At 58.3% G+C, this 27,742-nt stretch overlaps 3 protein-coding genes across 7 annotated transcripts in view; 1 reads left to right on the top strand and 2 right to left on the bottom strand.

The window, feature by feature from the left end:
* Positions 1-3,742: 3,742 nt before the first annotated feature.
* Positions 3,743-11,912, bottom strand: MST1R (macrophage stimulating 1 receptor). Of its 2 annotated transcripts, none has more exons than XM_032121186.1 (21): positions 11,748-11,912; positions 10,016-11,320; positions 8,666-8,854; positions 8,460-8,585; positions 8,212-8,382; positions 7,845-8,014; positions 7,577-7,754; positions 7,346-7,491; positions 7,072-7,233; positions 6,835-6,928; positions 6,501-6,731; positions 6,274-6,420; positions 6,038-6,197; positions 5,863-5,955; positions 5,565-5,786; positions 5,404-5,484; positions 5,150-5,331; positions 4,969-5,078; positions 4,708-4,873; positions 4,498-4,634; positions 3,743-4,418 (listed from the first exon to the last, which is right to left on the bottom strand). In XM_032121186.1, exons 2-21 carry the CDS (start codon positions 11,231-11,233, stop codon positions 4,157-4,159), a joined length of 4,245 nt encoding a protein of 1,414 aa, XP_031977077.1. In that variant the 5' UTR covers positions 11,234-11,320; positions 11,748-11,912; the 3' UTR covers positions 3,743-4,156. The 2 variants fall into 2 exon arrangements, with proteins under 2 accessions (XP_031977077.1, XP_031977078.1); XM_032121187.1 differs by having other exon boundaries at positions 6,507-6,731.
* A 1,249-nt stretch (positions 11,913-13,161) lies between these two features.
* MON1A (MON1 homolog A, secretory trafficking associated) lies at positions 13,162-18,433 on the bottom strand. 3 transcript variants are annotated; one of them, XM_032120965.1, is made up of 7 exons: positions 18,261-18,433; positions 17,335-17,521; positions 16,855-16,996; positions 16,163-16,630; positions 15,203-15,968; positions 14,960-15,107; positions 14,365-14,505 (listed from the first exon to the last, which is right to left on the bottom strand). In XM_032120965.1, exons 3-7 carry the CDS (start codon positions 16,979-16,981, stop codon positions 14,365-14,367), a joined length of 1,650 nt encoding a protein of 549 aa, XP_031976856.1. In that variant the 5' UTR covers positions 16,982-16,996; positions 17,335-17,521; positions 18,261-18,433. The 3 variants fall into 3 exon arrangements, with proteins under 3 accessions (XP_031976857.1, XP_031976856.1, XP_031976855.1); XM_032120964.1 differs by lacking the exon at positions 17,335-17,521; XM_032120966.1 differs by lacking the exons at positions 17,335-17,521; positions 18,261-18,433 and having other exon boundaries at positions 13,162-14,505; positions 16,855-16,981.
* A 142-nt stretch (positions 18,434-18,575) lies between these two features.
* The window catches only part of RBM6 (RNA binding motif protein 6), a 57,697-nt gene continuing 48,530 nt past the window's right edge, over positions 18,576-27,742 (top strand). Inside the window, exons 1-4 of one of the 2 annotated variants that reach the window (XM_032120747.1) lie at positions 18,576-18,661; positions 22,969-23,078; positions 25,256-26,594; positions 27,353-27,442. In XM_032120747.1, the coding sequence (XP_031976638.1) occupies positions 23,035-23,078; positions 25,256-26,594; positions 27,353-27,442 (1,473 nt within the window). In that variant the 5' untranslated portion in view covers positions 18,576-18,661; positions 22,969-23,034. Of the gene's footprint in view, positions 18,662-22,968; positions 23,079-25,030; positions 26,595-27,352; positions 27,443-27,742 lie in introns of those variants that run through there. The other variant, XM_032120748.1, reaches the window with a different exon arrangement.

The raw sequence follows: 27,742 nt of genomic DNA, 5'->3' as shown, positions 1-27,742 counted from the left end.
TTTGGGGGTCCCCTGGGTCTCCATGTGGCAGTACCTGCAAACATAGGGACCAGGCAAGAGCTCAGCGAGAGAACTGTCCCCAAGGGAGAGAACTGGCCCCAGGGAGAGGACCAGGACCAGGACCAGGACCAGGACCAGGACCAGGACTGGGACATGGCTGGCACTGGTCCTGAATGGGTGCTGGGATGGGGCAAGCTTCCCCAGCTGGGGGCAGATGCTGTCTCAGGCACAGAGAAAGGAGAAAAATATGTGCCTTATAACCTGGAACGGTTTGGGGTAAAGCAAAGCTTCCTGGAGGACAGCAGAGCTCCCCAGGTACCAGCAAAGCTCCTCCGGGGGTCACCAGACATTCCCAGGGACCAGCAGAGATTTCCAGAGACCACCAAAGCTCCTCAGAGACCAGCAGAGATCCTCAGGGGCTTCCAAAGCTTCCCAGGGGTCCCTGAAGCTTCCCAAGTACCGCCAAAGCTCTCCGGGGGTCAGCAGAGCTCCCTGAGGGCCAGCAGAGCCCCAGGTGGGTGCAGGGGTGCCCCGGGCTGTGCAGGTGCCCCCAGTTTCAGGTTCCAGAGCCAGGCGGGGAGGGCAGAGGGACAGGGCTGGCTGTCGGGGCCGGGGCGCGGGCAGCAGGGGCTGGGGGTGCCGGGGTGCAGCCCCCCCGCCGCTCACAGGCATCATTAGCAGAACTTGCCGGTTGCTAAAAATGGCACGCCGGTGCCGCGGCGGCTGCTCTTCACGCCCGCTCCCCAGCACCGGCAGCCGCTAAAAACAGCTCGGCGCTGCCTGCTGCCTCCTGCCACCTCTCGCCGGGACGGCTGGCACCGGCGACCACCGCCTCACCCAAACGCTGATTTTGCACAATTTTACCCGTCCCCAGTGCAGCCCCCACCCCGTGGCACCCGCTGCCCGCACCCACTTTGCCACGAGGAGCCCAACCCCGCTGCCGAGGTGCCGTTGCGGCATCACCGGCAAACGCCGTGGCAGCGCATCCCCGGGCGGTGCCGGTGGCGGGACCGTGCCCGGCTCTGCCCGTGCACCCGCAGCCCCGCGTGCGGCCACTCATGTTTTATAGATGGCTCCGATTTTAATAATTAATCCCTGCTAACGACAGCACTTTCCCCAAATAAAACATTTAAAGTGCTGTGTGTGCTCGGCGCGTTGCCGGGATGGGACGCCGGCTGCTCTGCCGCAGCCGTGGCGGGTGGACACGGCACGAGATGGCTTGGCACAACTTGGCACAGCATGGCACGGCCCGGCACGGCCTCACCTGCCCACAGCTCAGCCCGGTGTTCCGCCAACCATGCCCAGCCACACAGCACCTCAGGGTGCCGCCACCCAGTGCCCACCTGTGGGTGCCCAGGTAGCACCTCTAAGACACCCCCCAGCTGGGGCAGGGGTGCCAGGTGCCATGCAAAGTGCCACCTTGAGAGGTCACCTGCCTGTCCCTGGTGCCATGGCAGTGGGCACAGTGCCAGCTCCAGTCCCAGCTAGCAGCGTCGGGCAGCATCGGACAGGGGTGGGCACATGCCAGCTCTTGGCATGGAAGTCTGGGTGCTCTCTCTTCACCTCCCGCAGCGTAATTAGGGCAGGATAAATGCGGATTAGCATGAAATCTGTCATCTCTGCAAGCACATTCATGGGGGGAGGGGGGCAGCCTAAAGCAGGGGCCGCCCTCACGCACGTCACCATAACCACGCCAGACTCGTCAGCTAACGAGCAGCTCACTGTGCCACCCCACCGCCGGCACGGACAGCCCTGCTCCCACCGGGTACCCTGCTCCCACTGGGTGCTCCCACAGCTGCCACGGGACAGCAGGCCTGGCACGTATCTGCCACGCAACCACAGCCCTGGGCAACCACTCTGCTTTGTGTTGAGGAGGGCAGTACCCAGGGTGTCCGTCTGTCCATGCATCCATCCATGCATCCGTGCATCCACTGACCCATCCGCCCATCCATCCCTCCATGCATGCATGCATCCATCCATCCCTGCATCACTGCATCCCATCTGCTGCAGGTGCCCCAATCAGCCACCCCGGCTGTCCCCCAGGTGCAGCAACCCCAAGTACCAGTACCCAGTACCGCCCAGCACCTCCCATTTCTGATCCAGTCCTAATAACGATGCAGTGCTGGGCCCTTCCCGTTGCCACAGCAATTCGGCAGCGAGCCAAAATGGTGCCACTTGGCCTCACACGTGCAAGGTCAGCACCTGCACTGGAGGTCACGGTCACCCCAAAACCCGAGCAAAGGGAGCAGAGCCGTCGCACGGTGGGGAAACTGAGGCACGGTGCTGGCAGCTGCCCTGACAGTGGGATGCTGGGACCCAGCTGCACTAAAAATACCCTCGGGGCGTGCGGTGGCGGAGCCGTGCAGGTGTGAGGCGCCGGTGGAGACGGACAGCTTGGCTGATGGGAGCTGACATGGCCCCGGGCTCCAGCGCTGCTTAATGAGCAGCCGAGGAGGTTTTATTTAAAGCCAGTGTTGGCGGCAGGACCCGTGTGGCTGGACATGGAGCAGGAGCAGTGCTGCCCACAGCCACGGACCATGCATGTTTCAGCATCCCCTGCCCATCCTGGGCTTGCCCGGAGTATCCCCTTCCCATCCATCCATCCATCCATCCATCCATTCATCCATCCATCCATCCATCCATCCCAGACCCTGCCCTTGCCCCCTGCCCTGAACTCTGGACCTGCACCCAGGGGAGTGATGCCCATCACTGCTCCCCTCCTCTTCTCCAGTGTCTTGTTCTAGGCAATTTTTGCCCCAAAACTGGGGCAGAAAGGACCTCTTCATCAGGACAAGTTCCTTGTAAATGTGACATCTGCCACCACTTCCATCAAAAGGAACAAAGAAAGCCAGCTCATATGGCAGAGCATCACAGCCCCATGCCCATCTCTGGGCATGCCCTGAGGCACGAGCTGCACTGTCCCAGCACAGGCAGTACTGAAGCAATAAAGGTGTCATTAAGTGAAGCTCGTAATGACTCTTGGTCACCAGACAGCAGCCCCAAGCCTGGAGCAGTGTTGCCCTCTGGACCCTGTGCAGGCAGGCAGGGTGGGGAGCAGGAGGTGGGCTGGGTACCATGGTGTTCTCACTGTGATCCCATGTCCTGGGCACTGTGGTCCCACGGGCACCTCAATGGCAGGGACACTGTAATCCCATGCCCTGGGCTCCCTGACCCCATGGCTGGGCATCCATGACCCCAAGAGCATCCTGATCTGATGCCTGAGCACCTATCATCCCAGGAGCATTACGATCTCATGGGCACCACAATCCCATGCCCCAGGCATCCATCATGCCATGATCCCAGGGGCACCATGGCCCACGGACTGCAGGGGCATCATCACCCCATGCCCAGGAGTGTGGTGCTCCCCACATGCCTTGTGCCCCACAGCCACCCTGGCCACAGGCTGGATGTGGCTGGGAGGAGGACTTTTAGGAAAAACCTCCCTGACATGCCAAGGTGAGAGGGCCATGGTGGGACACAGGGTGCAGAGCGGTTCCCCAGCATGGCAGGCACTGGGGCACAGCTCCAGGGTGGCCACAGCAGCACCACTGTGCAGGTGCCCTCGTGGCACAGCAATGGTGGGTGCCCCCGTGGCACAGCAATGGTGGGTGCCCCCTCATCAGTGCCTCCCATGAGGTGGGTGCCCCGGGAGTGGGTGGGAAGACACCTCACCCATGCAGGAGCACAGGGGTGCTGCCAACCTGGGGCATGGCCCCCTCAAAGACACAGCCCCAGCCAGGGAAAAAATACAATTAGGTTTTAATGAGTGATTTGAGCAGCCAAGAGGCTGGAAACTCCGTGGGAGCCCTGGGAAGGCCAGGCCACCCCACAGCACCCACTGGGGCTGAGCCTGGGGCCCCACAGCACCCATCCACGGTGGGACTGAACCCCAGACCCCAGACTCATCACTGTGGGGCTGAGCCCCACACCACCCAGCCAGCGCAGGACTGAGCCCCCAGCATCCTGTGGCGTGGGACCAATCCTGGGGAGCAGCCAGCAGAGCCATGGGAGAGCACTCCCGGCACCCAGCTGCCTCCCAGCATCCATCCCATAGGGAGGGTGCCCCATAGCATCCAGCTGCATGCTGTATCCCTCCTTGGGGGAGTGTTCTATGGTATATGGGGGTCTGGGAGCCCCCGTGGTGCAGAGAATCCCATCAGCACACAGAGGTGTCTTCATCCTCCTCTTCCTTCTCTTCTTCCTCATTATCTTTATCCTCATCCTCACTATCAGGCAGCTGCCCCGGGGGAGCAGGGGGAAAGGGGGGACCCCAGTCCAGGTTGATGTAGGTGACAGCCAGGTTGACATAGTGCTCACCGTCCAGCGTGGCCAGGACACGCTCCAGCTCACTCACCAGCCCGGTGAAGGACGGTCTGTCCTCGGGCGCTGGCGCCCAGCAGCTCAGCATCACCCCATACCTGCACCGACACCCCAGTCAGCGCTGGCAGCCCCCCGGGACAACCCCCTGCCACCCTGCCCACCCCCAGCTCCACTCACAGGGTGTCGGGGCAGTGGGAGGGCTGTGGCAGGCGTCTCCCCCGCAGCAGGTAGCGGGCCATGTCGTAGGGGTCCACCCCGGCGTATGGCGATGCCCCACGCGTCAGCAGCTCCCACATGAGCACCCCGAAGGACCACTGCCGAGCAGAGAGCTGCTGTGGGCACACAGGTAGGATGGGGATGGGGGACGGGGAGGGGGGTCATGCCTACCACATCAGACTTTGTGGTGAATTTTTGCGTCTGGAGGCTCTCCAGTGCCATCCACTTGACGGGCAGCTTGGCGTGGCGGTGCTGCTGGATGCTGTAGTAGTCCTTGCCAAACACGTCCCGTGCCAGCCCAAAGTCAGCCACCTTCACCGTCAGCGTCTCATCCAGCCTATGGGACACCAGGTTGAGGTGGGGACTCCTGGGCACCCCCAGACCCACGCAGTGACCCTGTGGCAGAGGTCTGGAGGGCACAGCCACACTTACATGCAGTTCCTAGCTGCCAGGTCCCGATGCACAAACTTTTTCTGGGCCAGGTACTCCATACCCAGAGCCACCTGCAGCCCGAAGCCGACGAGCTCCTTCACTGTGGGGCTCTGTGAGATGGGAGCAGTGAGCAAGGAGACCTTGGGACCCATCACCCCCCACCCTCCGGAGTACCCCCTACCCGCTCCTGGGTGCGGATGAACTGGCGCAGGTCCCCATGGCGCATGTAGGGCAGGACGACAAGGGGCAGCCCATGGCGGGGCAGGCACACCCCCAGCAGCGAGAGCACCTGGGGGTGGTGGAAGCTCTTCATGAGGATGCCCTCGCGCAGGAACTCCTCCACCTCCTCCAGGTCTGTGATGCCTGCGGAGAGCTGAGCTGTGGGCATTCTGCTGCCGTGCCGTGGGAGCACCCATGGGAGGGGGAGCTACTCACGGTGCAGGGACTTGACAGCGCAGTGGAGGTCCCCCAGCAGTGGATCCGTGTAGGTGCCATGGTAGACGCTACCAAAGTGCCCTGCAGGGACAGGCGGCGCAAAGCTGGCACCACACACATTGGGCAGGTGATGCCATGGCCAAATCGGGGTGCAGAGTCACCTTTGCCGATGACCTGGTGGCGGTGAGTGACAAGCCGCTCTTCAGGGATGAGGATGTCCTTCACTTCCTCCAGCAGCTCCGGCCGCAGATCCTCCAGGCAGCAGGATGTGGCCCTGAGCAGGGGCATGGGGGATCCGCCGCCCGCGGCACTGCCATTGGCACCGGCACTGATGACTCGTGTGCGGGGCCCCACGGGGCCAGGAGTGCCTGCTGTGTTCAGCACTGCCGGGACAGGCAAAGGCGGGGTGAGGGCTGGCAGCACCCAGCACCCTGCCACCCACCAGTGACACCCACTTACCCAGCACCTCTCTGTAGTCGACGCCGGGACGCTGGGTGGTGACAGGGGGGTCTCTGCGGCCGGGCTGTGCCAGCAGCTCCAGGTTCTCCGTACCTGCAGGCAGCAGTGGGATGGGTAGGGGTAGCGTGGCAGGGGTCTGGGGGTTATCACAGTGCCTGGTGAGCACGGCACTCACCCCGCCTCTTCTTCCAGCGCCAGTGGAACAGCACAGCAGCCAGGATGCAGCAGACCAGGAAGGTGATGCCAGTGCCCAGGGCCAGGCTGGCGGCAAGGTCCAGCGAGGTGGGGGGGGACAGCACCCAGCCCAGCGCCTCACAGGCTCCGTTCACACAGATCTGGAGGAGCAGGGGCTCAGCAGGGATGGGATGGGGGGGACTGGGGTGGGTGGTTGCCCACCTGGGGGGTTCCTACCTCCACGGGGGCCCCAGTGGGGGGCAGGTGCAGCTCGCGGGGCAGGCGGCACGTCACCTCGTTCTTCAGGACATTGGGGTGGCAGTCCCGGCCCCCCACCGTCATGGTGATGTTCATGCAGGTGGCCACGGCATCCAGCCCCAATTGCTGCCCGGACAGAGCACCGTGAACTCGGGGGTTGTAGCAGTGGGACCCCCTACTCTGGCTCACCCCACTGCCCCACGTACGTGCACCTTGATCTCATCATCGCCGGGCTTGAGGCGGAGGCGCCCGCCCTCCTGCTCTTTCAAGGGGAAGACCTTGGGCCGGGAGTAGTAGCGGACGCGGAACAGCCAGCGGCCATCGGCGCCATCCAGCAGCACGCTCAGGTTCCCCAGCACCACCTCCACCTTGCTCTCGAAGGGGAAGGCTGGGCTGTGGCACAGCAGTCGCTCTGGTGCCAGCGGGTCCTCACACTCCTGTGGGCAGGGAGATGCTGAGCACCGACACGGAAGAGTGCCCAGGAGATTGGGGTGGGGTGGGCAGGGCCGGGGGGTGATGGCCTCACACCCCGGTGCTTACTGTGGCTTGGGTAACCACACCACCGGCTTCAAAGCGGATCTTGGCGCGATACACAGAGTCCAGGTGGGCGCCGATAATGGTGAGCAGCGAGCCCCTACGGCGGGCAGGGATCAGGTTCCCTGGGGTGCACGTGGTCCCCAGGGTGCCTGCAATTCCCAGCACATTAGCCAGCCCAGCCAGGGCAGTGGGAGGCCAGGGCTGTCCCCTCACCCAGGGGAGGGGAGCCCACTCACTCACTCATAGCTGCAGCTGGGGACGATGGCGGATACAGTGGGGTCAGGGCGGTACTGGAAGGGCACGGGGGCCGGGAACTCCTCCCCGTCGATCCACAGGGCTACCCAGGCTGCGCCCAGGCCACTAGCAGCAGGAGCCGTGCATTGGATTGTGCCATTGCCCTGCCTGGAGACACAGCAGCCGTGGCTGGGGGGACAGCAGGACGGCAGGGGTTCCCCGTGGCCATCCCGTGCTGGGGACCCTGCTGTGCCATGCTGAGGGCAGGGCAGGGGCGTACCTGGGCTGCCCAGTCAGGGCACAGTTGGAGCCATTGACCATCACCCGCCAGCTGCTCCCCGCCGAGAGGTGGCTGCCATGGAGTGAGAGGTGGGTGCCACCCCTCTGGGGGCCAAATGGGGGGTGCAGGGCACTGACGCGGGGCTCCTGAGCAGAGATGGGGTCAGAGGGGTGGGTGAGTGAGCCAAACCCCCCCGACCCTGCCAGGGGCCCTGCCAGTGTGGAACCATACCACGAAGACGAAGCCGCCGAGGGTGGAGGAGCCGTAGACCCGGAAGCCAAAGTGTCTCGTAGGTTCCTTCACAGTGAGCACCACGTTGGCTGGGCCCCCCACTGCTGCTGTCCCTGTCGGCTCCAGCTTGCACACCAGCACATCCACGAACTCCTTGCGGCGCGAGGTGGGCAGGGGTCTGCAGGACAGTGAAGGGGGATAAGCCCCAGGCTGGGGGGCAGCCCCAGATCCCTCTCTGCTGCTGGTCCCTCCCGGCACCGCTGCACACCTGTAGCTCTCGCTCTCCTCCGGCAGCACGGTGCAGCCTCTCTGTCCCACTGCCACCTGGTAGGCACCGGGGGGGCTGTGGCTGGGATCAGGGTCCGAGCGGGAGCGGAACGTCATTCCACAGAGTGTCACCCGTGTCCGACCCCGCAGCGGGGCACTCCGGGGATGGAACTGTGGGAGAGGCACCTGTGTCACCCCAAGCCCCCAAAGTCCAGTGATGGTTGCCAAGTCCAGAAATCCCCTTCTCTGAGGGACACAACACCCATCCCAAGAACGGGGTCCCACCACATGCCACCCCATTTGCCATGTCCCTCCCTATCCAAGAGCTTGGGAGGTGTGAGGAGCGGGGCACGGCAGCGCAGACCTACGTCGGTGAGGACGGGTGGGCAGCTGTCCTGGACCCAGGGGCCGGCGCACTCGTGGCGGCGCCTGCACCCATCCCCACACCAGCCACAGCCCATGAAGCGCTCGGCCCGCAGGCAGCGCTGGCACGTGGAGAAGTGGCGGCAGCCAGGGCCAGTGATGTTCAGGAGCCACACCTGGGGATGGAGAGTGGAGATGAGGGAGGCACATGGAGCTCCATGCTCGCCCTATGCCCCTCAGACCCCCCACTCACCTTGGTGCCAGCAGTGAAGAACAGCGAGTGGCTTTCCAGCTCCATGGCACCTCGCACTGGCCCTGGCTCTCCCAGGGAGAAGTTGGACAAGGTCAGGAGGTAGGAGCTGGAGCGCTGGAGCACCATCTGCAGCAGGGCAGAGCAGGGGGCTGAGCAAACCCCCCAGCCTGCCAGGACCTGCCACCCCACCTGACCCCTCATCCCACCTGGAAAACACGTCCTTCTGCTGTGCCCAGGTGGGCCACAGTGACATTTCCCATGGCGGTGACGAAGATGGAGGTGAGGAGGACATCTGTCAGCTGCCCGTTGAACAGGTCCACTTTGTGGGACGCAGCGGGGATGAGGGTGGGCTGATCCCAGCAGCTGGTGTTGACCACCGGTGCTGAGAGGTTTACCTGTGGCCAAACATGGGGTGGGTGACTTGAAGCTGGCCCTGGCACCCTGACTCCCACACCCTCACAGGTGGGCACCCGCTTGAGCTGTGAGATATTTTGGGGCAGCACCGGATTGCTTAAGTTCCCCTCCAGGCTGAGAAAATTCTGGGGAAAAAACCATATCGGCAGGCCCTCCCGCAATCCCCATGTGGCGTCAGATCCTGCCCTCCCCTCCCACCCCATCTGGATATAGTTATTCGTGCTGGCACCACAGGATGCACATTCCAACCCCAGTCCTCCCTGACCCCTGGAGCTAGGCGAGGGGCTGGGGTTGAAGAGGGACACCAGGAGCCACGGAGTCCCCACTGGACGCCCCCAGTGCACAGGGCTGGGGTCCCCTCTGGGTTTCCCCTGCTGCAGTGTGAGTCAGCAGCAGTGAGCTGTCTGCTCCGTGCAGGAAAAGGAGGGGATTTGGCTGCACCTTGCCCTGCGCCTGGCTGAGAACACCAAAATTCGTGTCATTTGCTGCAACGAGGGGGCCCTGCCGGGGTGCCCACCCATCTGCATCCTGGCCGTGCCGGGGCTTGTACCTGGGACGCGGTGTTCCTGCCCCGCGGCTGCGGCAGACGAGGAACCCCAGTGACTAATTGCACTTCCGCCTGCGGTTTATTTGCCCGGAGAAGGCGGTGGCCGGGCCTGGGGGACACGGCAGGAGCAGCCAGCACCTCACACATGCAGTCTGCGAAGCACCCAGGCCCTGTGGCTTTCCCACCCCCCCACACGTAAACAAGCTGGAGAGGGTGGCTGGGGTCCAGGGACAGTCACCACGGGGGGCCGGAGTCGAGGCTCCCGGGGAAGCCATAGCAGGAGAAGAATTGGCCCAATGTAGGACATGCGGCAGTGTGCCCGTGTGCCGGCACATGTGCCAGTGAGGTGGGGGGCTCAACAGGATCCCCGCCCGCACCCGGCATCCTCGGGTGCATCAGCAGCCCCTGCAGTAGGTGGTGGGTGGCTGCTGGGCTGACTCACACCTGGGTGGTGATGCTGCTCTCCCCCTGCCCTACCCCACCCCACCATCCATCCCGCTCTACCAGTGTTTCCCAGCATCCTGAACCCACTTTCCCACATCCCAGCCAACCCCCAGGGTCGCCGGGCCGGTTCGGCACAGGGTGGAGCACTCACATTGTGTGGGCAATACTCCAGCGGCTGGAAGAAACTGAGCCCCCGCAGCAGTGGCTGGTGCCCGGTGCCGCAGCACTTCTCCATTCCCTCCTCCATGGCCTGATTGAGGAGACGGAGGGGGAAGGCGCAGACGGCTGAGTTCTCCCGTGGCACTCGGCTCTCTGGCCAGCTCTCAGCAAAGGCACCGAAGAGCACCGTGTCGGTGTGGTTGATGCCGAGGTCACGGGCCAGGCGTGCACCAGGGCGGGCAGCATGGGCTGCCTGCAGCACATTGTAGGCGATGTCCCTCTCAGCGTCCTCCTCGCTGCTGCGTCGGCGTCGGCGCTTGGACTCAAAGCGGCAGTCGAGGACGAGCTCGCGGTAGCGGCGGAGGTCGCGCTCGTGGGTGCTGAGCCGTGCCAGGCGCGTGTGGTACACTGTCGATCCCGGCCGTTCCGGCTGCACCATCAGGAAGTAGACGTGGTCCCTGTCGGCAAAGGAGTGCACGTAGTGGATGGTGTAGTTGTTGCGGTATTGCGGCAGCACCGTCAGCCACTGGAAGTCGTTTGAAAAGCCATCCAAGGTGCCCTTCAGCCGTCGGACGGACACTGACTGTGGGCTGTACCGTGCCGCCACACTGCTGTTGATGGTGGAGCCGAGGTAGAAGAAGGAGGCGTAGGAGGTGGCCACCACAGTGGCACTGGTCCCCAGTGGGCTGACCACACAGTCAGGGCAGAACGCAGGGCTGTTGCCCATGGCTGAGTACAGGCAGCGCGTGGCTGTGATGGCCACCTTACCGTCCTGCACCTCCAGCTGGTGCTGATAGCACAGCCCATGCTGTGCCGTGCCACAGCTGTACAGCCACGGCTCCAGCGGGTCCAGCAGCAACAGGACATTGTCTGTGTCCTCAGGGCCATCTGTGGTGGCTGGGCACAGCTGACAGATCTCACACTTGGCACTGCCCACTGGGCCGGTGATAAGGACAGAGAGCAGGTGCAGCTCGGGGCTGACCAACAGGATGCGGTTGCGGACGGCCACAAAGACAGTGACCGGGCTGTTTGAGTCGGTGAAGACAGCAACATTCTGGATGGGGCTGCCAGCATCGAGGCTGGGCAGTGTGTAGGGGATGGAGAAGTTCCTGGTGGAGCTGTAAGGGATGCGGGGGCACTGCCAGGTGCTGGCACCCAGCGGGCCCAGGGCGAGCAGCAGCCAGAGGCACACGCAGCACAACAGGCCCATGCTGTGCAGTGCCACTGGTGTAGGGTTATCGATGATGCTCAGCACCCAGCAGGCTCAGAACATATGGAGGATGGGCCACCATTGCATCTGCCAAAAATAAAAAAGGAAGGGTTTTACCCATTTCTTTTAGGTGAGGACCCTGGGGACAGTTACAGCCGGGTGTCAGCTGGGGGTGCCAGGGTTCCCGGGGGCCAGGTGATGATGGGTACTGCCGAGGGAGGATCAGTCACACCAAACCTCTTCCGAAATACCATGAGTAGGAGGTGATGCCAAGTTGCCTGTGGCAGAAGGACAAATCCTGCCTTCTGCCACCTACAGACGCTGCCTGTCACCCTGGGGCATCTCTGCCCTGCAATGACCCCTTCCGGGGACTGGGATAGGGACCCTGCCAGCCCCCGGGACAGCAACGGGGACTGGGAATCCCTGCGGGACTAGGACAAGGCCCCGGCCAGCCTCCCCGGACTTGGACCCCGAACTACCCCCGGCCTTCATCCCCGACCCCGCCGCAGCTCACCGGGTCCGGGGTCTCCACTGGGTCCGGTTGCCCGCCCCCATCCGTCCAGTCCGGTCCGGTCTGGTCCGATCCGAGCGGTGTCAGGCGGCGGGGCGCTCACCTGGGCGCTGCCGCGCCGTGCCGTGCCGTGCCGTGCCCGGACAGGGCGGAGCGGAGCGGGGCCGGGACAGAGCGGGCGAGGCGGGACGGGACAGGGCGGAACGGGGTGGGCGGGTCCTGCCCCGCGCCGCCCGGGGCTCCCCGAGGGCCGGCACCGGCACACGCAGCCCGGGGGGACGGGGATGCTCGGGGGAACACGGAGATCGGGGTACCCGGAGGGTCGCTGGGCACCCTCGGGGGACAGGCACGGCTGGGCACGGTGCCCAAGAGGCGCACGGGTGGGAGTCGGGGCCGCTGATCGGGACACGGATGCAGGGCTGGCACAGTGCCTCGGGTGCCCGCTGCAGGTCCGGATGGCCGTCGGGGGATCCCCGTGGCTGGGAGGTGCCTGCCAACAGCATCCCTGGGTGCGAGTGGGGTCCTGCATGTTGGTACCCCTTGGCCCCTCTGCCGCAGCCCCCAGCCCCGCTGCCGTAGGGGCGGCTGACACCCCGACACATGGAATCGGAATTGCCGCTTCCCCAAAGTTCCCGCGCCGGCACCGCGTTTGCTGCTCGCTTCCAGGCCTACAGGGGTGCAGCAGGCTCAGCACAGGCTCAGCACGGGAGTTCCCAGCTGGGAGAAAGGAGCAGAGCTGGGGCAGCCACAGCTTTGCGAGGGCAGCTGTGAGAGTTATTTCTGTTGTGCCCGTTGTGTGTCTCATGTCCCTTTCCTCCCTGGCTGCCCGCAGTGGCAGGAGGTGCCAGCACCTCTGGGAGGGACTGCTGTTCGTAGGGATGCGGGAAGATCCTTTACATCCCGATCCACACATGGATTTGCCCTCCCAGTGCCCTGCTGCCCTCGGACGCTGGGGCCGTGGATCCCAGCTTTGCACATGGACTTTTCCTCCAGGTGAGCAGGGCGCTGGGGACTTTGGTCCCAGGAGAGGCTGAGCCTGCCGAAAATGCCCTGCGCCTGCCGCCTGGCCAGCCCCGGCCCTCCCAAGCTCCCGCCCCGTGTTGTGCAAGGCCCGGCAGTTCCGCTGGCCCCGGGCCTTACCCAACAGCCCCTTCCTCCGGCTGCGCCTCTGCTCGGTTTCGACATGAGCTGGCCGTGGCCAGCTCAGCCCGGGGATTTTGCCGCTCCCAGTCTTCAGCCAGCGCCTCCTCCTGCCAGCACAACCCCGGCGGCCTCGCATCACTCCCTGGCAGCTTTCCTGGCTCCCAGCAGATTCCCGGGGCTGGACTGCACCGTACAGAGACTTGGAACAAACTTCCCCTCCAGCCTGGTCATCCCCCCACTCCAGTGAACATACAGGAATGCGACAAGACTGAACTTAGGGTCCAGATAATGTTTATGAGCAAAGACAAGCGATTACACTCTGGCAGGAGCATAAATACAGGAGCAGATCCCTGTGCTAGCCCCGCCGGATCCTTCCCAGCTCCCTCTGTGCCGGGGGTGCCACCCTGATGGCTCTGCCCCTCCTCCAACACCTATTCCAGCACTACTCAGCCAGCCCCAAAACATGAAGTTGGGCTGTTCACGGGTGTTTAGCCCCACACCAGTGCCTGGGGCGGTCAGGGAGGTGCAGAAAACTCAGTGTAGCTGGTTTGAGGGGCTGGGTTTGGGGGACAGGTGCTCCCATGCCAAAGGGAAAATCCTCCATGGGCTGGGGAGCACCACGGCCTTATACCAGGGGCATCTCCAAGGAGATGTGCTTGAGCTGCCCCTTTAGGGTCCCCTACCCACAGCCAGAACCATGAGCCCACAAGCATCCTGGTGAAGACCTTGGCACCTTGGCTCTCTGGGGCTGCTGTGTCCCTGTGGTGAGGTGAGCAGGACCCTGCTGTCCCAGCTGGGGCAGGCTGACCCATCCTGCCTGCCAGCATCCCCAGGGACAGACATCCTTTTCACAGCCACAGTGGGAAGGGTCCAAGCTCATACAGATGCCAAGGGGGCAAACCTGCTCTGGGACTGCAGAGGCTCCCCGGCACTTGGGGGGTCCAGCTTCCCCAGGGCAGGGACAGGAGCAGTGTGTGCCCCAGGCCAGCCCTGTTCCCTGCCTGGGCGGTGTCACCCGCCATCTGCGGGCACAGCAACATAGGGGTCCCCTCAGTGCTGCCACATCTCCCCTGGGGACCCCCACCCTTGGCACAGCCACAGGATGTCAGAGAGGGGAGGTGCCAGGCACAGGGAGCAGGACCCAAGGGCTCTGCTCCCCTCCAGTAACCTGGGCTACTGGCACCCCCACTCCAGGACCCCCACAACAAGGGATGGAGCTGGGGACTGCAGAGGAAGAGAAGCCCCCCAGCTGGGGAACTGCCTGCAGCTGAGACGAAGTCCTGCTCATCCCCTTCCTTTTCCCTGTGCAGCCCATCTCTAACACCCAGGTTGGACAGTCCCACGGGTGGGGTTTCCCTGTGCTCTGGGGTCCCTCCATGCCCTCTCCCCTGGACACATGGCCCGGGAATCCCTGGGAATGGGCTCCCCAGCACAGTGGGGGCTCTCCCAGCTGGCTCCATGCCCTGGGTGATGCCCATCAGTATGTCTGGGGTGTGAGGATGAAGAGTCGGTCTTCCTCCTTGCGGATCCACTTCATGAGCTTGTTGACAGCATTGATGGCGCCAGCCTTGGTCCCCAGGGGACTGTAGCATACGTAGAGCTCAAAGGCATTGGTTACCTGTGAGAAGGAACAGGACACATGCTGGCAACAGGACTGTGCCCTACTTGGGGCTGGCACTCCATTTCTCCCCCATGGGCTACCAGGAATGGGCACAGGGGTTCCAGTGCAGGGACATGAAGTGGCAGTGGGGTACCCTAAATGGGTGGCATCTGGTTTGCTCAGAAGTGGGAGAACCAAACCCTGGGGTTTGCCCCCAGAGTGGGTTTTCTCCACAGCACTGAGTTCACGACAGCACAAGGCACAGCCCTTGGTGCTGGAATTCACCAGCTCCCACTGCTACCCCTGCCTGTCCCTCCCTCACACAGGGGGAGGCTCACCCCCCAAAGGATCATGCACAGGCTGGGGTCCTCCCCTGGGGACCACGGAGCTGGTGCTGTGTAGCGTCACCACCCTCTTTCCCCACCACACAGGACCAGAGAAGACAGGCTCACCAAACCCCCAACGGCCTTACCCACGCCAGGAGGTTCTCGCGGGGGCCTGTGAAGTAGATGTTCTTCAGGGGCCGTGAAGAGTTGTGGGCCCGACTGTGCAGGTACTGGTAAAGCCCCAAAAGCCTCTCCTTCTCCTCCTCCTGCACGTAGGGAGCCTCAATCTCGGGGCTGCAGGAACACAGCACCCCGTTAAACCCCTGGAGAAGGGGCTTGGCCCATACCACATGCCACGGCCTTGGCCCAGTGGTTCCCTGGGGCCTCACCTGGTGAAGAGCCCGGAGCTCTTGGACTTGTAGATGAAGTGCCGGAGGTCGGGGATGCCCACCTGGGCGACGCTGTAGAAGGGCGTGCGCAGGGCCTCCTGTAGAGCGTGGTGCACCCCCCGCCGCCGCAGGCGCTCCTGGAAGCGCCGTTTGCAGTCAGACACGGTGAAGAAGTCCTCACGGTCAGTGGAGACCAGCAGCAGGCACAGGTCCATCTCCTGCTCCAGGTAGGAGATGTGGGCGTGGAAGAAACCGCTGGAGTTGAACTTAGGGAGGCAAATGGGAGTCCAGGCTTCACCCTCCCGGAAGGAGGAAGAAGAACTGATGAGGTTGAAGAGCAGATGGAGGTCAATGGGGTGAAGGAACTGATCCTTCTTCCTCACGAGAGACACCAGCTGGTTCCCAGAGAGCAGAATGGAGAAGACCAGGCTCTTGGCCTTGGCCTGCTGCAGGCTGCTGCTGACAGCGTCCCGGACACTGGCAGCCAGGGGCAGGCAGCGCACGGCGCCCATCAGGAAGCTGGGGTCGTGGGCCATGAGGTCCAGCAGGTTGTCGGTGATGCGCTCGGAGCCAGCCAGGAGCCGGCGCAGGTCATAGTTCTGCTTCTGCTGGAAGATGTGGTTGAGCTGGGTCCAGGTGAGCAGGCTCAGGATCTGGTAGTAGATGTAAAGCAGCTCGTGGGCAATCTCCTGCTCCGACTGCCGGGTGCGTGCCACTGCCACCAGCACCAGCGGGCTCCTCCGCACGAAGACCACCTTGTAGCCATCTGCTTGGGGGGGAGTCCCCGGGGGGCCGGGGACAGACCTGTGAGCCTGGCTCCCCGGGGCGACAGCCAGGCTGCAGCCTCTCCCCCCAGCAACCCATCTGCCCCTGGGGACAGCTAACATCGCCCATGGTGGCAGGTGCATGGATGGGCAGGCTGTGACCCCCCCCATCCCACTCCCCCCCCCAGGGCAGTACCTGCATGGATGGACCGGATGGCGTTTTTCTCAGCCTCTAGGAAGGACACCAGGGCCATCATGACACCCATGGTGCTGGACAGGGCCTCCTCAGAGCCGTAGCGGGAGTACACGGGCTTGCCCGCCTCGCTCAGCACGAAGACGTGCTTCCGGTGCATGCGCCAGGCGTCCATGGTCATGTCCTCCTCCTCCTTCCCCGACAGCACCGAGTCGCGGCGGGTGGTCTGCGGGGACGGCTCCAGCTTCCCCTCCTTGCCTGGCCTCATCTCCTCCTCCAGGTCGAGGGCCATGCCCGTGAGCTGTGTGCTCAGCTCGCTGAAGTCCTTGCTGATCTGCTCCATGCTGCTCTGCTCAGCTGGCTCCCCCCGCCTCCTCTCCGGGCTCCGCGCTGCGGCCACCCCGTCCTCGGGACTGGTCAGGTCCTCGTAGGAGCGGGTGTGCACGAACATGGCTCCCTCCTGGCCCGCCCCTGGGAACAACGGGCCATGCAGCATCTGTCCACGTGTCCCCCACTCTGGAGGAAGGATGTAAAGGGGACCTGCCTCCTCTCCCCATCCCACAGCACCCCACGGGTGCAAGTCCTGCTGGTGGGGAGTCATCAGTGGGCCCGTCTCCCCCTGCCCACAGGGTTGTGGAGGTCCCACCCCACATGAGGAGCTGCTCTTCTCCCCCTTGGTGAGCTGTGCTCCATACCTGGCTCTGTGCCCTGTGCCAGCCCTGGTGTGGGGCTCTCAGACCGCTCCGCGTGCTGCCCATCTCCTGGTGCCAGGGACCCATTGGGCACTTCCCAGCTTTTCTTCTTGTGGACATCTGCAGCCATTCCTCGGGGCAGGACCTGCGTGTGACCCACAGTGTCACCCCTGTGTCCCCTCACTTTCGAAGTGGGCCCTGAAATGCTCTGTTCTCCAGCGGGGCCAGGCCAGCACCCGCAGCCCAATCCCGCTGGCTCAGCAGGCAGCACAGAGCCCTGGTGAGACGTCAGGAAAGCCGCTCTAATCCAGCAGGATTTCCTCTCTCACGCAGCCCCAGCTCTTTCCAGTCCCCTGGCCCCAGCACTTTTCATCCAGGCTTGGCCCCGATTTCCCCCGTGAAAGCTGCTCAGACTCCCTGTGCCACATCCCAGTAGCAAAAGGGGGAAGGGACACGGCCCTGGATGGGGCTTGTCCCACACACCTGAGATCCCAGAGGCCTCGTGTTTGCAAAGGGAGGGGTTTATTGCCCTCCTTTGCCTGGGTTAGGTGGCTGCCATGGAACGAGGCTGGTGACACTCCTCCTGAGCTGGCACAGATGGCGTCATCCCGGGAGCTGGCTGCCCTCTCCAGCAGAGGCCATGCCTCCAGCCTGCTCCTTCCTCCCTTCCCTGGGGGAAAACCAGCCCAAAAGAGACCACAAGCAAAAACAACAGGAGGCAGGCTGGCTGGCTAGGAGCTTGTGCCTCTGAACCCAGTTGCTAGGGAAGCTCATGGAGCCCGGGCTCTGCCCCATGCCCTGGGACACCTTCTGCTTCCAAACCCAATCCCAACTAACACCGCATCTGGGGGAGCCAGACCCGCCCCTTCAAAGTCCTGTGACAGCCCTGAAGAGTACCAGGCAGTGGATCAGGGCCCTGTCCTTACCTGGGGGAGCTCACGGAGCCCCCCCCCAAACCTGTGACAACTCTGGAGGGTGTTGGGGAACTGCTCAAAGCTCCGTCCTCCCCTGGGGGAGCCAGATCCTCCCCCTGCAAAATCCTGTGACAGCTCTGGAGAGTACTGGGGAACAGGTAAGGGCTCTGTCCTTATCTGGGGGAGCCTGTGACGGCCCTAGACAATGCCGGGGAGCTGACTGGGATCCAGTCCTCAGCTGGGTGAACCAGACACCCACTAAAATCCTGTGACAGCCCTGGAGGGTGCCGGGGAGTGGATCAGGGCCCCGTCCTCACCTTTCCCCCCCACCCTGCTGACCTTCCCGTAGGCGAGGCTCACCCCAGGACCCCCACCCCGGTCCAGCACGGACCCCCCCGGACCCTTCCCCCTTCAGCGCTGAGGTGTCACCGCTCCTGCAGCCCCGACACGACCCAGGCCCGAGACCCCCACTAAGGACAACGCGCAGGGACCCACCTCCGCGGCTTCTCCCGGGGCCGCCCTGCAGCCCCCTGGGGACGGCCTAGGCGGGTCGGAGGAGGGCTCGGAGCCGGCGGCGAGCGGTCACCTCCCGCCCTACCCCCGGTCCCGGCCCCGACCGCGGGGACACCCCCGCCATCGCGGCGACCCGCCGCGGGGCATCATGGGAGTTGTAGGCGGTACGCTCCGGGAGGAAATCATGGGAGTTGTAGTCTGTGAGCCTCGATGCCACGGCCGAGGGGGGGCGGCAGGGACGGGGCGATAGAGACTACAATTCCCACCACCCCCTGCGTGCCCGCGAGGAGGAGGGAGCCGGAAGTTCCGGGTTCTCGCCGTGGCGGCTCTGGGGCCTGTGCGAGGCGGGAGCGGCGGAGCAGGAGGAGGAAGAGGAGGAGGAGGTGATGGGGGTCTCCCGGGAGATAAAGGAGATCATTTGGGATAAAGGGCATCTCGCTCAGTGGAGTGGGAGGGGCGAGGAGTGTTCTGAGGGGCTCCGGGGGTGGGCTTGTCCGGGGTGAGGCGGGGAGGCTGCGGAGTCCATGAGGATGGGGGGGAGGTGTCTGTTTTGGGGTCTCCCGTGGTGCGGAAGTAGAGTGAGGCTGCGGTCGGCCCCGCTGCGGGACGTGAGACAGCAGGTCCTGGTGCTGTGGGCCCTCAGCTGCGGGCTCGGTGTCTTCATCAGGACCCCACGCCCCAGTGGGATGTGGGTTGTGGGGTTGGGAAGCTCGGCCCTTGGATCAGGATACGATATCCCACATGGGATATGCCACGTGTATCATTGTCAGCAGTTGTGGTGTTTACTGGGTATCTCGATGTTGTTCTGAGGCCCTGATCAAGATTAGGGCCTTTTTTGCACCAGGTCATATGTGTGTCCATCTCGAAATGCTTGTGGTTGTAAAACGGATGGACCAAAGTGAGCTGGATTCCTGCTGGGATGCAGAGGGATCTGATGGGAGCTGTGTGTTAGCGGATGTAATCCCAAGTGAGGGGCTAAATGGGATTTTGGGCTGTAAGTAAAGGCTTAGGTGGAGGCAGGATGTGGTCTGGCTCTGGTGGAGCCAGGTAAGGCAGTGCTCAGGAACGGCTGGGAGTGATGACAGTGACCTCCCGTGCTCTGCTTTTTAAAACAATTGGCTCCACAAGAGGCTGGTGTTGCTGCTGCTGTGTGGTGTTACTTTCAGAAATGCTGCTGAAGGTGGAATCCACTTTCCTATCCCAGCAGGGTGTTGATGGTGTGAGTCTTTCCCAACACTCCCTGGTTGGGAATGCACCTGTGAAGTCCTTTGAGACAAGCAAGGTCAGGACAGTAATGGGGTGGGGTGTGTGTTAGAAATTCACCTAATTGTCTCTAATACATGTGTTTAGAAGCATCATACAGATGAAAAGCACACACATCCCCTTTTTTTTAATTAAAATCTTCCAGCCTGATACCCATGAGAGCCAAAATGGTTCCCTCTCCCTTCACTTTCACATGCCAGTGACATGCTTTTGATATTTCTTCTGAATTAGGCATCTCCAACTTTAACATTGGATATAATTGGCTTTCTTGGCTACTTGCAGTTACTGTAGCTTGAGGAAGTGTTTTCTCTTGTATATCCTGCAGTACTTGAGTTTCACAGAGGCCTTTTCCTTCTTCAGCCTTACAAAACCTTTACTGGGTACAGAAAGTTGTTCCACAGCAAACTGCTTCCTCTGTTCTCATGTGTAGTTCTGTGTTTGATTTCCTTGTGCTCTATAAATACCATGTCTTGGCAAAATCTGTTTGGAGAGAAGCTGTGAATATCAGAGTATTTTTCTGAAAATAGCACCCAGTCTGTCACCAATTACCCTTCTCTCCCCCATATTTGGAAAAAAGGTGTGAAGTTGGGTGTAAATTGGTGAGGAGATGCTCAAGGGCTGTGCTGGCATTTCCCACTCTGCCCCTTGACAGATGTCTTTATTTAGTCCTGAAGAAGACCAGTTGCTTAGTCTGGCTCAGCTGCACAATTCCCATGATTAAAGCCATTATTTTACCATAGCAGGATATAAATTGGAATAAGAGATCCAAGAATTTGCTGTCAGGCTTGGCACGTGCAGTTTGGGAAGTTGAGTCAGGAGCCTCCCCAGAGTTGTCTGGGGAAGCACTGGGGAGGGCAGAGGCATGGTCCTGAGGAAGTCCTTGGGTGTAATTGCCAGGGAGCATTTGGAGCTCCACCAGTCTCTCCTGGGAGGACTGTGTGACCAGCAGTTGTTGGAGGAACTGAAACCACAACAGAGCTTCCCCTAGTTGTGCCTTCTGTATCCTCAGTGGAGCTGAGGTTTTGCCACCAGGAAGCAGAGCCAGCTGGGATAGGAGTAGGGAAAGATGATGCGTATCTGCCCTCCCGAATGTTCAGGGTAATTGTAACAGCTCATTATTGTCCTAAAGAGCTGTCAGTCCGAGCTCTGCGAGTGACTGGACTGTTTCCATCTCCTCAAACACTTGGTTGTGACCAGAGTATGACAAAACTAATGGATGCACAGTTCCAAGCACGCAGGAGGATTTTTGCCATGATTTGCTGTTGGCCTGGGGTGTCTTTGGCAAACTGCCTCACTCCCACTGACCTGTCTCCCAGCATTTACCTGTGAGGTGGGAGCTGAGCTGGCAGCTACCTGCCCGTGGCAGAAGGGTGAATCCTCACGGTGTCTCATCACGGTGTGCTTTTTTTGGAGCAGTTGTAGCAGGGTGTACCTTCAGGAGATCTTGGCGTCAGTGGAAGCCAGGCTAAGATCCTTCTGTCCCTGTCCTGCAGTTTGCTGTCACCTTGGTTTGTGGGGCTGTGTGGTAAAGAGTATCACTGAAGTGACCTCGTTTAAATATAACTCCCTTCTGAGGGTCATCCGTGGTGCAGACCCAGAAAAGCACAAGCTGGCACAACTTACACCTGGTGCTTTGCCAGAGGCAGAGGCAGGGAGCAAATCAGGCTGAGTGGGGGCTGTCGGAGCCAGTGTTGCTTCCTGTGTCATTGAACCATGACCTCACGCTCTCGGAGGTTGCGCGTGGCTCAGCGGATCTGCGCCGGGCCTGGTAGCTGTCCAGTGGTATTTTTTTCCCTGTTTGATGATTTGAATATTATGTGTAAACAGTTCCCAGCTGGCAAGGGATTTTATTTTGGTGTTGGTAAGGTTGTTGATTTTAGGAGAGCTGGAGTGGGGGAGGGAAATCAAGAAGGGAAGAGCAAGAAATGCCAGGTCTGCGGGCTGAAAAAGATCACGGATGAAAGGACTGGCTGACAACAGGAACCATCTCCCTTTGCCTGCCCTCGCTGTGAAGGGGGTGTGATCTTGGTTCTCTTAGATTCGCCTTCTAGAAAGATGGAGGAAATCCTTGGGACCAGGGCGGTTATTTATCAAGAGCCATGTAAAATGTGAGCAGACTGGTACTCTCGGGCTTGAGTGGCCAAGTGAATGACCCTGTTTGGTTTGGAAGTGACATTGGAGTGGATGGATTAGCAGTGGTTGCACAGGTTGCCTTCCTCAGCTTCTACATACTTGGTTTCTGAGTCTGCCAGAACCTGCTGTCCCTGGCTCCCACCTGAGCCTTCCCTGGCGGGTGGTGGACCCTGGCAAGAGCATGGACTCTCTCTTGGCACGGCAGCTCCCTCAGCTCCTTGGCACAGACAGCTGCCAGCAGCAGCATCTAGAATTGCTCCCTGGTGTGAGGTCTGTCATAACCTGCTCTGCCGACCTTCCTCCGGTATGGCAGTGCTGACCTTTGGAAGGGAGAACAAACAGGACTTTGTGTGCCTTTCCTTGACGAGAGCTGCTCCAATCAGGCCTGGCAGTGACTGTCTGTACTGTCCTCTGTCCCCTGAACCACTGGAGTTAAATAATCCCTCTTTGGAACAGCGTGTGAGCCCCAGGTCTCCCAGCCTTGATCTGGTGGCATGGCAGCCCTCCTGCACCACTGCAGCTGGATTGGCCAGGGGAGGTTTGAGGCCATCAGGTTGTCATCTCCCTCAAGTTTTCTCCATGCTCTGCTGCAGCCTTTTTTTCTCTTTTTCTTTTTTTCTCTTGTTTTTTTTTTTTGGCAAGACGGAAGTACTTCCTATTTCAAGTCCTGGCTTTGGTTATCGCCAGGAAATCCTCACCTTCTCCGCTGGTGGGAGGAAGTGGATGAAATTTTAGATTTCTGTTGAGGCAAGTGTTACTTGCGTCACTTCGCTTGATGAGGGCAGCGTTGGAGAACAGTGCCTGTCATGATTTATTGGCAAAACCTCCTCTGTTATCTACATACTTCTGAGGGCAGGGTATCCATGGTAGACCAAGAGTGGTGATCGTTTCCTTGAACGGCAAAGAGCTTTTGGCAAAAATAGTTTGGATTAAGCATTAATTGCAAACTGTTGTTCAGCAGCGGTCCTTGTTGTTTATAGATGGCGGCGTTCTCACATTTCTGGCTGCACCCTGAATAGTGTCAGACAGCACAGTATGTTGGAAAGCTCTATGTTAATCAAAGCAGATATCAAATTGTTTGCCCACCACATTGACAGTTTGATTTCAGGAGTCATTTGACGCTTAAAAATTTGAACGTGGAGAAATGCAACACTTGAGTTCATTCATGCCTGAGTGTGGTCTTGTTTATCTGTGGATCCTAATCAGATGTTACACACACCGCTTCTAACCAGCAATGTTCTTCCCATGTCATATGTGTTCTTTGTGGCTTATCATCATGTTACTTATTCAACAGGTTGTGGTATCTGGGTGTTGTTAGAGTGAATTAACCATTTCTGGAAGCCTGCCAGACAAGATCAAAATGTGGGGAGACCATCGACAAGGCAACAGAATGGGGTCTTTTCGGTAAGCACTTAAATGTACAGTTTGTTTCAGGAACTATTAAGTACAATAAGCCACGGGAACTCTCTGTTCGCTGTTTTGGTAGAAGTTGTGAGGTCTCTATGGATCTAGTTGTGATTGCCAAAGGACAGGCAAGTTCATTGATGGTTTTTGCATTTCTTTGAAGTTTTTTATCTAATTTTTAAGCAACAGCTGCTTTTAATATTTCTAGTCATTCTCCACACCACCTTTTCTAGTGATACTTAGTTTAGCTGTTGTGAGCTAAGGTGAGTGCCATATGGCTTTTGGTGTTATTTGCTGTTAACACCTGTAAGAGAAAAAAATGAGTTCAGAAATACTGGCACATTCATTGCACACATGATTTTATGAAAATTTTGAGAGTTTAATTCTTTCCATGAGGTTAATAAGTCCATATATCATAAAATCACAGAATGGTTTGATTGGAAGGGACCTTAAAGACTGTCTTTAAGACCATCCCAACCCCCTGCTATGGGCAGGGACACCTTCCACTATCCCAGGTTGCTCCAAGCCCCATCCAACCTGGCCTTGAACCCTTCTCTAGGCAACCTGTACCAGGGCCTCACCATCCTCACAGGGAAGAATTTATTCCTGATATCTAATCTAAACCCACTCTCTTTCAGTCTAAACCAATTTCCCATTGTCCTACCACTACATGCACTTCCAAAAAGTCTATATCCCCATACACTCCTTCATAAGACATTTTTGAATGTCACTGCAACTGTTGTAAAGATTAATGTGCAGCTGACCTGCACAGCACAATATTTTTATTAATTTGTGTTCCTCTGGTTGTTACTGGGACCTGTGTTTTCAAGAGAGCTCTGGGTATAAAAATGAAGCCACCAAAATCTAGAATTTTCCTTTGTTGTGCATAGTTCTTTCGTCCTTTGCTCATGTGTGCACCTCAGTTCCTTGAAAATCAGCATGATAAAGGTACTGTTCATGGCATACCTTAGGTTTCTGCCATAAGAATACTTCAAATAATTGTCTACTGTAGTGTGTTGAGAAAGCTGATGAAAATCAGTATCCTCCAGAACATGTAGTAACAGTGTTGATGAGAGTGATTGTGTTTTGTGATGATATCAGTAGTGCTGTTGTGATGATTTTTAAGTGGGTTTTATTGGCATCATTCTTTAGTGTATTGGGTGGGGAATGCTGACCTTGATCCAAATTTTAATTGGTATTTTACGTGGTGGTGAAATGGACCGTGTACCTTAGGAAATCTGTGTATGCTTTGATTAATCTTGGTGAGTGATTCTCTAGTGAAACTCAGAGTACAACATGACTTGCTAAGGAAATGTCCACTGCTTTGGGTAGCATTTGGTGTTATTTTAAAATGTGCTGATACTGTATTATTCTGTTTTTTAAAAAATGTATTGGAGCCTTGCTTAGATGAAAAATCAGATTGTTCCATCTCAAAAAAAAAAAAAAAAAAAAGCCCCATTGGATTTTGAAAAACTGCCTTAAGAGGAAACTTCTTCCTGCGTGTTTTTATGGAGATATTGGGAGAGCTCACAGCCTTAGTCTTGTGAACTTGGTGTAAGACAGTCTGGAGGCACGAGCACAGGGATATCTTGGATGTTGATTGTTGGCATAGTCCTGTGAGGCACCCTCAGTGTCTGAACTGATGAACTGATGGCTTTCAGAATTTGCCAGTTTGGACTCCAGCACAAGGAAGCATAAATGAGTCTTTGTAGCATGTTAATAAAGAATAAAGCCTGTTTGGTACCCTCTGCTTTCACGTGCCTCAGGATGATGTGTTAAGTTAGCTGTTTCCGTACTGCCCGGAGAGGTTAAGCTCCTGGGTTCCTCACAGGCATGTGCTGGTGATGCTAATGAACCAACACACCAGCTGCTGGCACCTCAGACAGCTGCAGAGCTGTGTGCAGTGCAGGACTATGTGGATTGCTACCATCATTAACCCATTAATATTGCAGGTATTCCCTGTTGAGTGCTTCTGGAAATTGTGCTGAAATGGGAGCACCCAAGTTTACTTTCTCACATCTGTCGTATGCTGCCTCATCTTAAACTGCCAAACATCAATATCTTCTGCGGATCTTAGACTGTTACACAGCTCTATAAAAGTTTAGAGAAGAATGTGCTGCTGTGTAGATTTCAGACTCTTAAGCACGTTATGAATAATACTGTCTTTATTTCTACAGTGGGAGCCAAGAAGACAGGTTTGCTCCCGGGTGGAACAGGGAATATCCTCCTTCCCTTGATAGTCTTGGTCAAGAAAGACACTCTGGCAACTTCTCTGGCAGAAAATCACTTCCTTTTGATATCCAGGCACTCTCAGGCCTCCTCAATCCTCAGTTTGCCAACAGAGAGGAACCTTCTTTCAGCTATGGAGCTAGAGATGGACCACGTAGTGACTTCAGAGGTGGGGAGGGGCACCATGATTTCAGGGGCAGGGATTTCCCACCATCTGACTTCCAGGGCAGAGATGAGTCTCAGATGGATTTCAGAGGCAGGGAGCCACCCCCTTCTGAGTACAGGGGCAGGGATATGTACTCTGGAGACTTCCGGGAGAGAGAAGGGCCCCCTATGGACTTCAGGGGTGGGGATGTTCCTTCAGGGGACTTCAGGAACAGGGACACGTTCCGCATGAGCTACAGGGATAGGGAAGCACATAATATGGATTACAGGGCCAGGGACGAGCCTCCATCAGACTTCAGGGGAAGGGGGTCTTATGATTTAGACTTCCGAGGTCGAGATGGGCCTCATTCAGACTTTAGGGCAAGAGACATGTCTGAGTTAGACTACAGGGGCAGAGAACATTCCTATTCAGACTTCAGAAATAGGGATGTACCTGATATGGACTTCAGGGGTGTGGGCACCTCTGATCTGGACTTCAGAAACAGGAATGCACCATCATCAGACTTCAGAAATAGGCACAGGTCCCGATCTGATCAGGATTTTAGGAGCAGAGATGTGGCTCCTCCCATGGACTTTTCAGATAGGGAAATGCCTCCCGTGGATCAAAGCCTTGTAGGTTTTAGGCACAATCAATCTACTGTACCTTTAGCAGAAAGAGAGGGCTCTGGCTTAAGCACCAGCAAAAGAGATGAGTCTGCACTTAGTCTAGACAGAACTCCCTTTGGTAGCCAAAAAGGAGAATTTCAACACTCGGAAGCACCAGCCGGAGAAGAGGAATCCCTGGGACTGGGTCTTGAAGATGACACTTCGCACAATTTCCAAAATAGCCGCGGACCTCTTCCGACTCTTCAGGACCAAGAGGAGCAACCTCAGACCTTTGCTAACAAGCAGCAACAGCAGCAGCTTTCTGGGGGGGAGCAGCAAAGATCCGATTCTGATCTTGGGTTAAAGGGTGAAGGTGACCTGGATTTCCTTGGGAGGCAAGATACAGACTACCGGAACATGGAATATTGTGATGTGGATCACCGGCTGCCAGGGCATCAGATGTTTGATTATGAACATGGCAAGTCCTTTTCAGAAGGAAAACCCAGCAAAGATTCTAGGCCCTATAAGAGCCTTCAGGTAGGTGGTTTTGTCAATTGATGTTTCTGTTAAATGTGTGTTGGCCAAAGAATGGAAGGAGTTGGGAAGGAGTCTTCATCCATATCCCATCACTTCAGTTCTATTCTAATTCACCATCTTTCTCTGAGATTGTTCTCTGCTCCAGGTTATTTAATGGGCACCCTTTCTATCTCAGAAACACTTCTCAGGAGAAGTGCAGTTCAGAAAGTGAGAGTTGCTAAATATGTAGAATCAGATTTGGTTCAGAAAGTCCCCAAGCTGAAAATGGCCAGACAGAGGGTGTTGGGGAGAGTGGTTACAGATAAACTTATTTTGTTATTTTCCCTTGGATATTGCTTATGAGCAGTATCAGAGAGAAGCTGCTGGCTTGGGTGGGCCTGTGTACAACTGTTCTCGTACATACTTTGTTTTCCTTCAGGGTTATCTTGGAAATCTGAAGGTAGTGGTAACTACTGAGTTAATAACTGCTATTGAATTTGAGTAACTACTATTGAATTAGAATCAATTGTGCTGGAAAACAGAGAGATATGATTTGCCCATTTTATTTTCCTGGAGCTAGATCTTACTGTACAGGTCAGTGAGCATGTGAAGAGCTACTCCAGAGCTCCCTGAATCTCAAACAGGGGTTAAAGCTTTGAGTCAGGCATCTTATGGGCCTTTGCCTTTGAATTTTCTCCTGGTTTATTTTGCTACTGCCTGTGTATCTTGTGAGCCAGCATCTCTCATTTGTAAAACCATCTTGATTGTGTGAACTCAAGGACCAAGATTACCGGACCTGCCCCAAGTATGTGAAGCCAAGCAAGCTCATTCGACTAGGAGGAGTGCCTGAAACTGCCACAAAGGATGATGTAAGTGGGATGTTTCTCATCCAGAAACTTCTGTTGAGGGTTTCTAAAGTACCACTTTTCGGTCTGGTTAATGTATATCAGATGGTCTGTCATTTCCCCAGGGGAAAATCCAGATTTAGAAGTCACTGCAATGTTACCTGTTATCTGATTATTCTGGGTTTTTGGGGGTTCTAGAAGTGATGAGTTTTTCTGCAGTTGCATGTGGGGTGTTGATAGCTAGAAGCCTTGACTCCAGGCTCTGTGACATGCCTTATTTCATCACCGCTTTATATATACCAAATATTGTTACTACTATTTTGG

This window comes from Corvus moneduloides, chromosome 11 (assembly GCF_009650955.1).
Source record: "Corvus moneduloides isolate bCorMon1 chromosome 11, bCorMon1.pri, whole genome shotgun sequence".
Classification (NCBI taxonomy): domain Eukaryota; kingdom Metazoa; phylum Chordata; class Aves; order Passeriformes; family Corvidae; genus Corvus; species Corvus moneduloides.
This window is presented reverse-complemented; position numbering and strand designations above follow the sequence as displayed.